This window comes from Chiloscyllium punctatum, chromosome 32, assembly GCF_047496795.1.
Source record: "Chiloscyllium punctatum isolate Juve2018m chromosome 32, sChiPun1.3, whole genome shotgun sequence".
Lineage (NCBI taxonomy): Eukaryota > Metazoa > Chordata > Chondrichthyes > Orectolobiformes > Hemiscylliidae > Chiloscyllium > Chiloscyllium punctatum.
The window spans coordinates 52,889,080-52,905,111 of record NC_092770.1 but is presented as its reverse complement, the minus strand read 5'-3'; the positions used below and the strand labels follow the sequence as shown (position 1 = coordinate 52,905,111).

The following is a 16,032-nucleotide window of genomic DNA, read 5'->3' as shown; positions in this document are numbered from 1 at the left end:
CCGCCCTCTATCTTTTCAGAACACCTTGTGGCCAGGAACCTTTAACACCCTGACTTTCCATGTGTAAACCTGGTATTTGGTGTCATCACAACATGACAATCCCACAATCTGGGCCTGTTAACTCTCCAATTTTATGAACTGAACACTGTGGACTCCCAGATGATTTAGGGTACACTTCTTTCCCCTTACACTGACTCCACCTATTAACATCCTATTCTCCATTTTAATATTATCTGCCCCTCGCAGCATTTTGTGCACTCCTGTACTACTTTCGAACATTCCCGCCAGATTCCCACAGTTCTGCTGAGTTAGTTTATCCTTCCCCACAGCATTAGCAAAACACTCTGCAAGAAACTTAGTTCTGGCTCTGTTCAGATGGATTTAATTTGTTCTGTACAGGAGCCATCACTCCCAGAGCCAGTCCCAGCATCCAAAGAATCTAAACGCCTCCCTCATGCACTGACTTTAAAGCCATGCGTTCATCTGTCTCATCATCCTAATTCTGTCAACACATGTACGTGGCACTGGAAGTAATCCAGACATTACAGTTTTGGAGATGCTGCTTGCTAATTTCTACCTAGCTCCCTAAATTCCAACTGCAGGACCAAATCCCCTTTCCTACCCATGTCATGATCATCAACGTGGACCTCGAATTCTGGCTGTTTTACTCTCCCCAGAAGAATGCCCAGCAGCCTGTGACATCCCTGACCGTAGCACCAGGCAGACAACAAACCATCCTGGAGTCACACTGTGGCCATTGTTCCCCTAACTGAAGGATCCCTCATCAGTATTGACCTTCCACTCTTCGCCCGGCTGTGCAGTTAGGCCACCCATAGTGTCGTAGTTTGCCTTTGCTCTTGCCGCATGCCACCGAAGACTGGTTGGCCTCATCGATATCCAGTTAGTGAACAAGACTTTAGGACATTGAGTGGGGATCTCACTGAAACTTACAGAATACTGAGAGGCCTGGATAGAGTGGAGGTGGAGAAGATGTCCCCACGTAGGAGAGATGAGGACCTGAGGGCACAGCCTTAGAGTGAAGGGACAACTCATTAGACCTGCTCATGTCGATCGGATAATCGAGGTTGCCTTGTATTCCTTTCCGTAGAATCAGCTCCCTCTTTTGTGACTAAAAATTCTTACTTTCACTGCCTTTGTTTAGAAATTTACATGTTTCAAAATTACTGGAATTAAAATGCAGTCCCGAAAAACAACCAATCCTTAACTTTCCTGCAAGGTAACTTGGACCTTTTTCTCAAGCTCAGTCTAACTACCTGAGACATACTCCCTTGTAGATCTGACTCCTCTCAACCCAGAAGGGAAGGATTCAAATGAGTAGGGAGAACATTGACAAGACAGGGAGGGAGAAACATAGAAATTCTCAAAGCTAGTGTTTATTATCAAAACTATAGAATAATCAAATACAAAAAAGGGCTTTACTTGCCTGTTTAAGTTTAGTTTCATCAACATAGTTCATCACAGTAAAGTGCTTCTGATAATCATCAAAATGATGCAGTGAGAAAGGCCTGGAAATTAACAAACGATTGTTCATACTTAAAATATCTCACACATTTCATAGGTTTCGTATTGCTCAGTTGCGCTGCAAGCAGTGAATGAAGTGCAACCTGTAAGGTCTTAAACTGTGTGCTGCTATCTATGGACATGTACTTCAAAATGAACCGGTCCATTATATTTATACCATAACACTGAACATTGCTGCAGTCCTCATGAAAACCAATAATTTTTGAACAGATATGAATTTTCCAGCAAACATCAAAGAATAGCAGGACCGAATTTCACATTTCAAGCTTTCACACACAAAAAAATCAACATTTGCTAGATATTAGTTTTGTATTAGTTGCATGTTAAGTAAAGAAAATCCTGTTATGACAATAGTAAGCATGGACTGTTTCAATAAGCAGTTTCCATCATCTAACATTAATACTGAAGTCTTTCCTGACTGAAGCAATTACACAAAAAAGGATAAAAACTCATCAAATGATGTGATCACTTGGCTCTAGATTGAAACATGCGCTAAAGTTGCTGCATTGAAATTACCCTTTCATCCAAAATCATATAAATAAGACAGTATTAGAAATTTGTATCTCCTGTTTTAATTCAGGCACGCAAGATATTGGATGAAAATATGCCAGCAAATGTTCAACTAGTAAGGACAATGAAGCTAGACTCAGGAATATGCAAATAGACTTTTTCATTCACTGCCTTTCAGCAGCAATGGTGTGGAGGTGCTGGTGTTGGACTGGAGTAGACGCAGTCAAAAGTCACATGACACCAGCTTTTAATCCAATAGGTTTATTTGAAATTACAAAGTTTCAGAGCACAGCTCCTTGGTCAGGCCACTCTACCTGCTAAACAGTTGTGGACTCAGATTTTACTCTTATTCTTGAAACATACACGAACATTTAAACTTTGTAGTTTTTTTCTCCTTGTCTGTAAAATTCATTTACATTTTTTACCTGCGTTTGTCTGACATTGTGTTATTTTTGTTTTCCTTAGGTTAACAGACAATAAAATTCTTCTTTCACTCAAATAACCTTAGTAATTGGCTCCTTCAATTTAAGATTAAACTCCCAACTCCTCCTTACTTTTTAGCAAGTTTCTGTCTCCTCCAGGGTGATTCTTCTTCTGTGCTTTTAAAGTCACTCTGCCCAGTATTCAGACTATCACCAAGTTGGCTTCCAGCAACATAATACTGTCTGATACTCAAACTCCTTAAATCTCCACAAGTCCTGTCTCTGGGAACAGAAAATCATTCTCAGCAGCATTCTGCTTGGTAGCTAATACAAAAGTCTCAGAGACAAAAACCTTTTCTTTTCAGAGCTGCAGTTGTTTATATCTCCTTCGCCAGCTGTATCTCTTTTGTGTCAAGGTATGAAAACTGGCACTTGATTTTCCAGTGTTCCACCCGGATCTGTTGCCCCATGACAACCACATTACATGTACCTGTCTCCTGGCACAGTCTTGCATGATTTCAATAACCCTTATTCAGGACATTGTATTTCACCATAAATTTGAGGAAACAAGCTAGAAACAAAAACCTCAAAGTCTCACATTTGTAGCAACACTGAAAAATCCAAAATACTTTTTCACATCAGTCTGTCATCTAACATTATTACTATGCCAGTTCAATGTGCCTCACCAGATCTCCCTTCAAGTCACTTGCTTAGGGCTGAGTGTAGCATCATCAGAACTCAATGCCATCTATGATAAATTGCTTAATTGGGACCTCAACCATCACAGTAAACATTCACTCCCTTGACGGGTGTCTATCATTTACAAGATGCATGGTAGCAACTTGCCAAAGTGTTCTCAACAGCATCATTAAAACTTTGAACCCAAATTGTGAAGAACAAAGGCATCACGCACATCAGAACAGTATCACCAGCCAGTACCCTTCAAAAGCACAGGTCGCTCTGACTTGAAAATACAATGCTGTTCTTCAGAGCTGCTGGTTAAAATCCTGGAAGCATTCCCTCCATAACAGCACTATGGGTGTTACGTATAAGGACTGCAGCAGTTCAAAGTGGCAGCTCACCACCAACTTCCTGACAGCATTTACATGTGGGCAATAAAGTTGACCTTACCACTGATGCCCACATCCTATAAATGCACTAAAAAAACTTGGCACTTTCTTCGTAGCTCAGGCCTATTAAAATTGGCTGGATTATTACCTTAATGATGCCTGCTGCCTCTTATCTTCCAGCATCACATTTTCACCCCTTCTCACACCCCTAATGTTATTGCTTCTCTAAGTGAAAGGTTAGCCTTCATACAGGTGTGATCAGGTTAACACTTAAGTAAGTGCATTTACCTACTGGAGAAGGAGCAAACTCTGAGCTTCTCTTAGATAGAAGGCAGGGCAGGTGACTGAGGTGTCAGTGGGGGAGTACTTTGGGGTCAGTGATCATAATTCTGTTAACTCTTAAGCAAGATATGGAAAAGGGTAGACCTGATCTAAAAGTTAAAGTTCTAAATTGGAGGAAGACCAATTTTGATGGTATTAGGTAAGATAGTTGATTGTCACCAGATATTTGCAGGCAAAGGGATAAACGGAAACTGGGAACCTTCAAAAGTGAGGTAACAAGAATCCAGGGACACTATGTTGCTGTTGGTGTGAAGAGCAAGACTGATAAATGTAGGGAATGCCGTGTGACTAGAGAAATTGAGGCTCTGATCAAGAAACGCAAAAAAGTATATGTCACATGTAGGTAGCATGGATTGAGATTAATCCCTAGAAGAGTATAAGGGCAAAAGGAGTATACTGAAGAGCTTCTACAAATATATTAAGGACAAAAGGGTAACGAAGGAGAGAATAGGGCCCCTTGAAGATCAGCAAGGCCACCTATTTGTGGAAATACAGGAGAATGGTGAGATACTAAATGAATGTTTTACATCAGTGTTTACAGTGGAGAAGGATATGGAAGCTAGACAACTTGGGAAATAAATTGCGTCATCTTGAGAAGTGAACATTTACAGAAGAGATGGTGTTGAGCGTCTTAAAATGTATAAAGGTGGATAAATCCCCAGGACCTGATCAGGTGTACCCTAGAAGTCTGTGGGAAGGTGGGGAAGTGATCGCTGGGCCCCTTGCTGAGATATTTGCATTACCAATAGCCACAGGGGAGGTGCCAGAAGATGGAGGTTGGCTAACATGGTGCCACTATTTAAGAAAGGTGGTAAGGAAAAGCCAAGGAACTACAGACTGGTGAGCCTGACATCGGTGGTGGGCGATTTGTTGGAGGGAATCCTGAGGATCAGGATTTATATGCATTTGGAAAGGCAAGAACTGATTAGGGATAGTCAACATAGCTTTGCGCATGGGAAATCCTGTCTCAATAACTTGAATGAGTTTTTGAAGAAGTGACAAAGAAGACTGATAAAGACAAAGCAGTGTAGGACTTGCTGGAACATGAAAGAGGAATGAAAGAAGTGGGAGGATAGGAAAACAGGTAGTCACCTTCCACATGCACATAGAGTCAGAGGTTTACAGTATGGAAACAGACCCTTCAGTTCAACTTTTCCATGCCAACCATATAGCCTAAATAAATCTAGTCCCACCTGCCAGCACTTGGCCCATATCTCTCTAAGCCCTTCCTATTCATATACCCATCCAGATGCCTTTTAAATGTTGTAATTGTACTAGCTGCCACCACTTCCTCTGGCAGCTCATTCCATATACGCACCACCCTCTGCTTGAAAATGTTGCCCCAGAGGTCCCTTTTATATCTTTCCCTGTTCACCCTGAACCTACACCCGCTAGCACTGGTCTCTCCCACCCCAGGGAAAAGACCTTGTCTATTTACCCTATCCACACCCCTCATGATTTTATAAATCTCAGGGAGGTCACCCCTCAGCCTCCGACACTCCAGGGAAAACAGCCCAGCCTATTCAACCTCTCCCTGTAGCTCAAATCCTCCAACCCTAGCAACACTCTTGTAAAGCTTTTCTGAACCCTTTCAGATTTCACAACATCCTTCTGATAGGAGGGAGACCAGAATTTCACGCAATATTCCAAAAGTGGCATTACCAATGTCCTGTTCAGCTGAAACATGACCTCCTAACTCCTATACTCAATACACTGAAAGGCAAGCACACCAAACACCTTCTTCACTATCCTATCTATCTGCAACTCCACTTTCAAGGAACTATGAACCTGCACTCCAAGGACTCTTTAGCAATATCCATTCAACCTGCACTACTGCTCTTGCTCAGTCTGTTGCCTCTGCTGCTTTCAGGCTGGTTGGATCCTCTGAGTTCTTTTCACCCTGTGATGGTTCCCTTTCCTATCAAGATGTCACCACCTCCCAGCCAAATAAAAAAAAGAGGAGCAAAGAAAAGGCAGAAAGAGAAAAAGATGAGAAGAGGAATGAGAGGAGCAGCAATTGTAAGACAGAGTAGCATCAGATGCTCATGTTTGATGCATAATAGTGTAATACATCATTTTTCTATTAACATTTTACGTATTTTCATATCTTGGGTTTACCAAAATGGCACAGACATGTACAAATCTGGAAACCGAGATAGGGAAAAGTATAAAGACAGTAAACTGAAAGGCACAAACTCTCCAGTAACATAATGCTCCACAGCCAGTCTGCAATTTTTATTTGACCTTTACATCAACTCAATGAGCGATTGATCCATTAAAATTTGTAGCCTTAATGGAGTACACATTAAAACTGTATCATCAGAATAATATTGTGTTTACACAGCATGATTGGGCTACAAATTTGAACCATTAAAAAAAAATCATTAGTCAGAACCTAGGAAATACAGCTGTATAAAAATTATTAAAGTAGAACTAAATGCCACAATTCAAGCATCACGCATAAATTTATAATCTGCTTCAAACAGAAGTATAAAGGAATTTATAGTTCTAAAAATAACAGCCAGGGAATGAGAGGTCTTTTCATTGACTTCTATATGACCTCAACCACCTCTCAAATTACAGCAGCAAAACTGACCAAATATTAACCTGATATTTACTTAGTAGCAATGTGACTCTGAAAACCGAATAGTGCACACCTTTCGCATTTAATGGCATAATGCCACCAAATGGTCAATCAAAATCAAGGATGATTCCAGGCAGCTACGCCTGGGGTAAATTGGACTTGAGCAGAAATACTTGCACAAATTAAAACAGGATAACTCTCAGGAGAATAGGGTTATAACGCAAACTGCTATTGGTGTAACCAAGCAGGCAGTTTAGTGTTTTTATAAATGTCAGTAAGTAGCCCAGAAAATTTCAATTGTAAATGGGTGGCACAGTGGCTAGCACTGCTGCCTCACAGCACCAGGAACCCTGGCGCAATTCTGTCCTCAGGTGACTCTCTGTGTGGGGTCTGCACATCCAGTGTCTGCGTGGGTTTCCTCCAGGTGCTCTGGTTTCCTCCCACAGTCTAAGTGGATTGGCCATGGGAAATGCAGGGTTACAGGGTTTGGGTAGGGGAGGGTGGGATGCTCTCTGAAGGATCCGCGTGGGCCGAATGGCCTGTGTCCTCACTGTAGGGATTCTATGATGAATTGCATTGCTCAGGTCAAGATCACCATTTGCAATTTTGACCAACTGAACATGTAAAATGACACTAATTTTATTTTTGTTCCTTTTGCTCTCATCTTTCATACTTGGGTGCTAGGCATGGTGCTTCACTTTCTTAATTCTTTCCTGCCATTCACACTCCCTTCCTCGAAAATGTCTATGAACATTCGTGTGCCGATGCTAATTGTAGATCAACTACTGACAGCAACACTGCTCTGAGATTTCTGATATTAGTCTTAATGTCCATAACAATCACCTCCAAAACACCTGGCGTCCATTCACATCCCACCAATTTCCATCATGCTAAGGCATTAAGACTGTGTAATGTTGAGTTAGTGACTTGTCAGTAATATTCCATTCAAGTAAAAACATTACTGGAATACAATTTAAGTAAAATTATATTTTGTCCTAAATGTCTTACTCAATTTGGATGAAAACAACATGCCAGTAAGAAGCTAAGGTTAAACAAGTAGTGAATTCATTCAGAAACATGTCTGTTCATGCATTTTAAAGAAAATGCAGTTGTAAGAAGGAAAGCAATTGAAAAAAAATGAGTTTTCATGGCCTCTCTAAACAGGAATCATTCAGTACAGTGCAGCTCCAGGACAGCAACAACCCGACCTGAAAGGTATGTCTTGTCAACTGCACCCAATTAGTGCCCCCTTGGTCTCACCTTCATCACGAACAAAATGATGGACAGTGTTGGCACTACTGCAACTAAGTTGCATTTACTGAACAACAGCCTGCGTCCGGATTCGCAGTTTGGGTTCCACCAGGACCACTCGGCTCCAGATCTGTGACAGCATGAGTCCAAAGATGGACAAAAGCTGAATTCCAAAGGTATGGTGGCCTTGAGTGAGCGTGGCACCAAGGAGCCCAAGTAAAATGGAAGTTAATTGGAATCAAGTTAGAGCTTTTTATAAAGGCAGAAGTTGCCGGAAAAGCTCAGCAGGTCTGGCAGCATCTGTGAAGAGAAGTCAGAGTTAACGCTTCGGGAACGGTGACCCTTCCTCAGAACTCACCTAGATGGGTGCAGCTCCAGCAACTGTCAATAAGATCAACACTATAAAGGACAAAGCAGCCCATTAAATTGCACCTCACCCAATAGCTCAACATTCACTCTCTCCACAACTGACACAGTGGCAGCAAAATGCAATGCAGTCATACCCTTAGCTCCTTTGACAGCACCTCCCTAACCCATGATCTCCACCAGCTAGAAGGATACAGGCAGCAATTACACAAGCACACCATCAATTGCACACTCCTCTCCAAATCAGATACCATCCTGTCTTAGGAATGTTTTTAATTCCGTTGTGGAAAGTTGGCGTAGCTGGGTGACCAGCATTTAGTGCCCTTCCCGAGATGCCCTTGAGAGACTGGTAGTGAGATGCCTTGTTGAACTGTTGCAGTCTGTGTCCTATGGGTTGACCCATAATACCATTAGGGAGGGAATTCAGAATTCTGACCCAGTTGCAATGAAGGAACGGTGATATATTTCCAAGTCAGGACGATGAATGGCTTAGAGAGGAACTTGCAGGGGGTGGTGTTCCATGTATCTACTGACCTTGTCCTTCTAAATGCAAGTGGTCCTGGGTTTGGAAAGTACTGTCTAAGGATCTTTAGTGAATTTCTGCAGTGCATCTTGTAGATAGTCTTCACTGCTGCTACTGAATATCAGTGGTGGAGGGAATGGATGTTTGTGGATGTGGTGCTGCTCAAGCAGGATGCATTGTCCTGGATGGTGTCTGGCTTCTTGAGTAGTGTTGGAGTTGCTCTCATCCAGGCAAGTGGGGAGTATTCTATCAGACTCCTGACTTGTGCCTTCTGAATAGGCTTTGGGGAGTCAGAAAGCAAGTTAGTCACCACAGTATTCCGAGCCTCTGACTTGCTCTTGTAGCCACTGTGTTTATGTGGCCAGGCCAATTAGTTGTTGGTCAATGGTAAGTCCCAGGATGCCGATAGTGGGGGATTCAGTGATGGCAACACCATCGAATATCAAAGGGTGGTGGTTAGATGGTCTCTTATTGGAGATGGTCATTGCTTGGCAGTTGTGCAAGATGAATGTTAGTTGCCACTTTTTAGCCACAGATGAATACATCTCTGCTTCTCCACTGGTATTTGACTGGACTCCTGAAACTCCCTGGTTAATAGTACAATAGATGGACCCATACCATATATACTGCACAGGTTCAAGAAAACAATTCACTACAATATTTCTCAAGGCCTACATGTCTTGGTATTACGAACAATGCCCACAGTTAACAAACAAATAGGAAAAAAAAACTGTCTCAATTTTTAAAATTTCCAGACACTGAACAGGTAGTTCATCTTTTCATACCTATTGGCAAAGCGAAGCCAGAATACATTGTACGCATACAGCTGCAGAGGCTGGACTGAACGAAGTAGGACAATGTATCTGATGTCAAATTTAACCAATCCTTCCAAATCTTCTCTGTCAAACAGCACTGGATTCTCAATGTACTTGCATACCACCTGCGAACAATGAATAGTGCATCATTACTGTAAAACTACCAAAACAGTTTCCTTCTCCCTCAGATGCCTTCTCTCATCTTGGAATTGGCTACCTCAATCTGAAACACACACTCTTCAGTATCTCCCGAAATGGCCAGACATGAAACCAGTGGGGGTAAGTGCTGACTGATGAACTGAGAACTGCAAAGCATATCACAAATGCAGGACAAATCAATGATTGGTGATCCAACATCAACTTACTTTTAGATACTCATTTTAATGTCACGAGTCGTCCCAAGGTGCTTCAAACAAAACTGACACTGGGCAGATGTAGGAATATAGGGACAGGTGACAAATCAAGAGATAGGTTAGAAGAAAAAACCTGAGGGAACATACGAGCCTACACACAAAACAGGAGTATAACTAAGCCATTCAACCCTTTGAGCCTGTTTGACTTTTCCCATAACTTCATGGTCGATCAGTTTGTGCTTTAAATTCTACAGGGGTCCCCAACTTATGAACATCCAGCTTACGGTTGCTTGCACTTACGAACAAAGTCACATAGTACTACTAATTTTAAGGAACTGACATGTGAATGCTTGCCAGTTCTTAGAAATGGATATTTTATAATTGTATAATACTGTGTTCCAACCTGCTCTCAAATCAACTTACAAACAACCTCAGAAAAGCGATCCATCGTAACCAGGGAAACTGCTTGTATGTTCCCATCTACCCCACTAACCTTTGATTTCCCTGTCGAACAAGAATCTATCTACGCCTGGTTTGAAAATAATCAATGACCCCTTTCCATAGCTTCTGAGGCAGAGAGTTCCAAAATTGCACAACCCTCAGAGAAAATAAATCTCTTCCATGTTATCTTAAAGGGCGAACCCTAATTTTAAAACAGTGCCCCTAGTCCTGGACTCACCCACTAGAGGAAACGTCGCTTTCATGTCCACTTTGTCACGACTCTTCAGGATCTTGCACACTTCAATGTAGTCACCCCGCATTTTTCTCAACTCCAATGAAAATAAGCCCAGTCTGTCCAACCTCTCCTTCTAAGTCTGCCCTCTCATCACAGGAACCAACCTAGTCTGACCCTACTTGGTGACCCTAGTCATCCCCTATTATTTTCTGCAATAACCTTTGAGCTCGGACAGGGATTGAGTCCATGATTAGATTTAGATTTCTTACAGTGTGGAAACAGGCCCTTCAGCCCAACAAATCCACGCCGACTCTCCGAAGAGTAACCCACCCAGACACATTCCCCTACATTTACCTCTTCACCTAATACTATGGGCAATTTAGCATGGCCAATTCACCTAACCTGCAAATTTTTTTTGGACTGTGGGAGGAAACCGGAGCACCCAAAGGAAACCCACGGGGAGAATGTGCAAACTCCCCACAGACAGTTGCCTGAGGCGGGAATTGAACTCGGGTTTCTGGCACTGTGAGGCAGCAGTGCTAACCACTGTGCCACCGTGCCGTCCAATGGAGTTAGGAATGGAGATTGTAACAATGGCTAAAACCTTGCCCTTGGTCAACGCATCCATAATTAAATAATGAGGAAACAGCACGTACAATGTTGACTATTCCCGTCTCCTGCCCAGTCAACAGAGGCCACCACAACACTCCTATCCCTACCCTATTTTAAACAGCACAGAAACAAAAGGATGGCTTGGTGTGTTTGACAGAGCATCACCCAACTTGACCTAGATCTTTCAAGCAGGCTCATGTTGTGTAAATAACCTCACAGTTCCAAAACTGAGCATACCTTTGGTGTACTCTCTCTTTGACGAATGATGTAGTTGAGGTTGTCAGTAATGTGTGCGTCGAGACCTCGAGCAAGATTCCAAGGCTTGCATATCCAGTGGTTGTCCTCTCCCCTGAGAAACAAGATGCAGGAAATGGAAGAAACATCTTCCAGTTTTCAGTTTTTTTGAGCAAAATATAGCAGCAACTTCAAGTACAGGTATTGGGGAGGCAATGACCTCTGTTAATCCAGAGACTCAGGTAATGCTCTGGATAGCCAGGTTCGAATCCCACCACATCAGATTATGGAATTTTAATTCAATAATAATGTGGAATTAAGAGTTTAATAATGACCATGAATCCGTTGCTGATTATTGGAAAAAGCCTCTTGCTCACTAATGTCTTCAAGGCAAGTAAACTGTTGACCTTACCTATTCTGATCTACATGTGAATCCAGACCCACACCAATATTGTTGACCCTCTACTGTCCTCTGGCTAATTAGAGATGGGCAACAAATGCTGGCCTATGCAGTGACACAGTCATCTCGTGAATGAATTAATAAAAGGAACACACAAACTGCAATGGTATGAACAACTAGATCTTTGCGGTGGTGTTTAATATATAAGTGATATTCATTAAGGTGCTTCAGAGAAGTAATACCGGTCATGATATTATTCCAAGATGCTATTCATGTTCTCAGCTAAACAGCTGTTTTCATAAAATTATAATTGTTAAATCCCTCATGATCTGAAGGGGTTAAAACACGAGATTACAGATTTTGCTTTTTCTTGCTGGATTTGCAGAAACATTTTAGGAAAATAGAATAATTAGGGTGTGAGTAACTGGACACAACTCAAGATGTGGAGGTGGGTTATACTAATGAGCTTAGTTTTCCTGACACGCATAATGTTAATTGGATTGGGACATTGCAATTCTGATAAATTACTATTCTTGATTAAAAGAGCACCGAAGGAGGCAAATGGAAAGTTGAAAAAAAGTGGGACACAGGAGAAGGGGGAAAGAGGAGCAAGGAATGGGTGTGGTTTATTTATACATGTCCATGTTAACTGCAGAAGTGAAAGCAACGACACATGATATAATTATGGCCAGTATTGAAATGTCACAAGAATGTTTTAAATGTATATGGCATACTTTGTAATGCTAAGATGCATCTTCAAGCAACCTGATGGTGCTCTCTCTTGTAGACATAGTTACTTTGGTCAGTAAACTGAAGCATGATTCAATTTACAGTATTGAGCATCATTAGATACTCGATACAGAAATGAGTAGACCACTCTGCTTTTGAACCTGCTCTACTATCCGTCCATTGGATGCACGGGGAGCATCTTTATCATATAATCCATAGTCAGAAAGTAAGTCTGTGATCATATGAGAGAAATTTTGGCTCAACTTTTATAATCAAAGTCGGAAATTATTTCTGGGAAGGAACCTCCTGTTTACAAATGTGTCTTGAAACCCACAAATCCAGCATTACAGAAAATCACCACCGAAATGAGACTTCCTTTTAGCACTGACTAAATCCTGTACTTTAAATATCCAGCAGACACTTTGATAGTTATTATACCTTCCAGACCAAGAGCGTTTGTTTAGAACTCTGCGGATTATTAAAAGTGAGAAAATCAAAACTCTCAGTTGTGTGAATATTTAAAGAAAGGCTTAATGGCTGACAGCACGGGAAATGCTATAAAACCCCAGACTTACAGGGAAGGAGTGTCTGTCTGGATTTTGGTTCACTGTAAATTAATGGCGTTGGAGAATTGATGGGATTTTTGGTTTTGCTGTGCATTTTGAAATCTTTAACTGTATTGTACAAAGATGACAGGACCCAAAAGCCTTATTTAGCTTTGTTTATTTTTAAAAATATATTTTGTGTAATAAATTTCTGTTTTATCATTAAAACCAAATCTGCAGCCTGGTATGCTTATATTTCAGTGAAAGACCAGCATATTGACGTTGAAAGAGAATATGATCTGTCAGGCTAGAATTCATTCTGAGATCCAACTTGCACAGCAGCAAATCAACTGGAATCATAATAGTAGCTTAGAGTTTGCAATCACTCTTCAAACACACTAATCAATAAATCCACATCAAAGCATTTGGTCATAACAAAAGTCCTAGATACAATGTGATAAGCTTATGGAGATAATTGATGCAGCAACCCACAGACTGCAACAACCAGCTGTGATGATTCTGGGTCAGGAACGGAAGAAATGTGAAGCCCATCAGTCACAGCGTATGTTAAAAATGAAACCTTAAGCATTTTGCCTGCGCTTAAAGATCGCATAAAGGGTAGAAGTGGAAGACATCAACCTTCCCAAATGTCTAAAATAAAAATAAATAGCCAACAGATATCAAAATGACAACAAAATCATGCTTGATTGTGATGAGTCATCGCCTCTAGGGTTTAGAGTCGAGTGTGGGGTACTGGAAAAGCACAGCAGGTCAGACAGCATCCGAGGAGCAGGAGAATCAATGTTTCGGGCCAATGGAACGAGGCTGGGAGCATCGGGGGGTGGAGAGATAAGTGGGAGGGGAATAGGGGTGGGGCTGTGGGGGGGGGGGGGGACGGGGACGGTAACTGAGTGTGCAATAGGTGTTTGGAGGTGGGGGTGATGGTGATAGGTTGGAGAGGAGGGTGGAGCGGATAGGTGGGAAAGAAGATGGACAGGTCATGAGAGCGGTGTTGAGCTGGAAGTTTGGAACTGGGATAAGGTCAGGGGAGGGGAAATGAGGAAACTGGTGAAATCCACATTGGTGCCATGGGGTTGGAGGGACCCGAGGCGGAAGATGAGGCGTTGGGTGGTAAGGGAGCGGCGATGGAGGCAGCCCAGGACCTGCATGTCCTTGGTGGAGTGGGAGGGGGAGTTGAAGTGTTTGGTTACAGGGCGGTAGGGCTGGTTGGTGTAGGTGTCCCAGAGAGGTTCTCTGAAGCGCTCTGTGAGTAGATGTTCTGTTTCCCCTTTTTACCGCTAGGATTTAATGGAGTCTAATTGAACAAAATAAGAAACTTACTGAAAAAGCATACGTGTTTTAATTTAACAATAAGTTGTTTTTCCTTTATGTCACAATTTAACTGTGAATTCAAGGAGTCTAAGTCTCACGTAATTGGCTGTAAACACTGACTCATCCACATTCTTACCAGTATTGTTGTAAATTCAACAAAACAAAGTTTTCAGCATTTCTTACCTGTCTGTGCGTTGTTGGTAGCAGCTAATAAATTGAGGTAGCTCTGTGCAAAGGTTATAGGTAAGGGGCAGCCATCTTGGGCCATTCACTCCTCCAGCTCGCCTCGAAACAGCAGCCAAGCAATCCTTCACTGTCACCAGATTCTCACAAGGAAACTGATTCACTATAACATTGGGCCTCTGCTCACTCAAAGTCCTACAAATGTTTAACACAAATGTATAAAAGAGGTTATGGATGAGTTGGTAGATAAGCAGCAAATCACCTATTTTGTGGGCGGCACGGTGGCACATTGGTTAGCACTGCTGCCTCACAGCGCTGGAGACCCGAGTTCAATTCCCGCCTCAGGTGACTGACTGTGTGGAGTTTGCACATTCTCCCCGTGTCTGCGTGGGTTTCCTCCGGGTGCTCCGGTTTCCTCCCACAGTCCAAAGATGTGCAGGTCAGGTGAATTGGCCATGTTAAATTGCCCGTAGTGTTAGGTAAGGGGTTGATGTAGATGTAGGGGTATGGGTGGGTACGCTTCGGCGGGGCGGTGTGGACTTGTTGGGCCGAAGGGCCTGTTTCCACACTGTAAGTAATCTAATCTAATCTAATCTATTTCATCCAGAAGTGTTCCACTCTAAGGCTGGTACCTGAGCTTGGACATACTCCCAGATTGCAAAGGTCATAACCACTGAAGAAACAAAAACACAAACATTTGTAGCTTTCAAAAAAACTTCAGGTGCCAATTTATTGGAATCTTATGAATTTTTCTCCTTCGCAATAAGGCCTGTATTATGGTTAGATAATTGGTAAAACTGTTTAATTTCTCCATCGCCTCTTGTACCTCCCTGCTTTATTTTGTGACTCCGTTATTGGAAAACACATCAACTGATAGCATTTTGATTTTGGCTATCACATCCAAGTGATGGCCTCATGGTCAGTTTTGTCAGGCTGTCTGAATGGGGGCCATCACACTAAAACACAATCCTGTGGTTAAGATACCCAGTCAGCATAGATAAGTTTCCATGCTGTACATCTCCGTGCCTCTGTCTTCACTTATACTCACACCAGCACATTCCCATGAGGGGATGGCGATCAGAAATCATAAGACTGAGTTGATTTCTTTCTGTGGAGAATGTAGTACAAACTAATGAAAGGGCAAAGATTCCATAGATGCCAGTCTTCAGCCAATTTTATTCATTTTTACAGATCCAGAAATCAAGGTGGTACTGTGGCTCAGTGGTTAGCATTGCTGCTTCACAGGACTAGGGACCTGGGTTCGATTCCATCCTCGGGCGACTATCTGGGAGAAGTTTGCACATTCTCCCAGTGTTTGTGTGGATTTCCTCAGAGTGCTCCGGTTTCCTCCCACAAACCAAAAGATGTGCAGGTTATGTGGATTGGCCATGGTAAATTGCCCACAGTGTCCTGGATGCACAGGTAGATGGATTAGCCATGGGAAATGCAGGGTTACAAAGATGGGGTAGGGAGCTGGGTCTGGGTGGGTACAGACTTAATAGGCCAAAAGGCCTGTTTCTACACTCAAGGGATTCTATGATTC

The 16,032-nt window shown here is 42.3% G+C and overlaps 1 protein-coding gene across 2 annotated transcripts in view; it reads right to left on the bottom strand.

Annotated features, from left to right (window-relative positions):
* ttll12 (tubulin tyrosine ligase-like family, member 12) overlaps nt 1–16,032 on the bottom strand; it is a 98,542-nt gene that overhangs the window by 14,834 nt on the left and 67,676 nt on the right. For both annotated transcript variants that reach the window (XM_072552387.1, XM_072552386.1), the window contains exons 8-11: nt 14,490–14,684; nt 11,304–11,415; nt 9,396–9,550; nt 1,445–1,526 (exon numbers count right to left, since the gene is read on the bottom strand). In XM_072552387.1, coding sequence (XP_072408488.1) covers nt 1,445–1,526; nt 9,396–9,550; nt 11,304–11,415; nt 14,490–14,684 — 544 coding nt within the window. The remainder of the gene's footprint in view (nt 1–1,444; nt 1,527–9,395; nt 9,551–11,303; nt 11,416–14,489; nt 14,685–16,032) is intronic.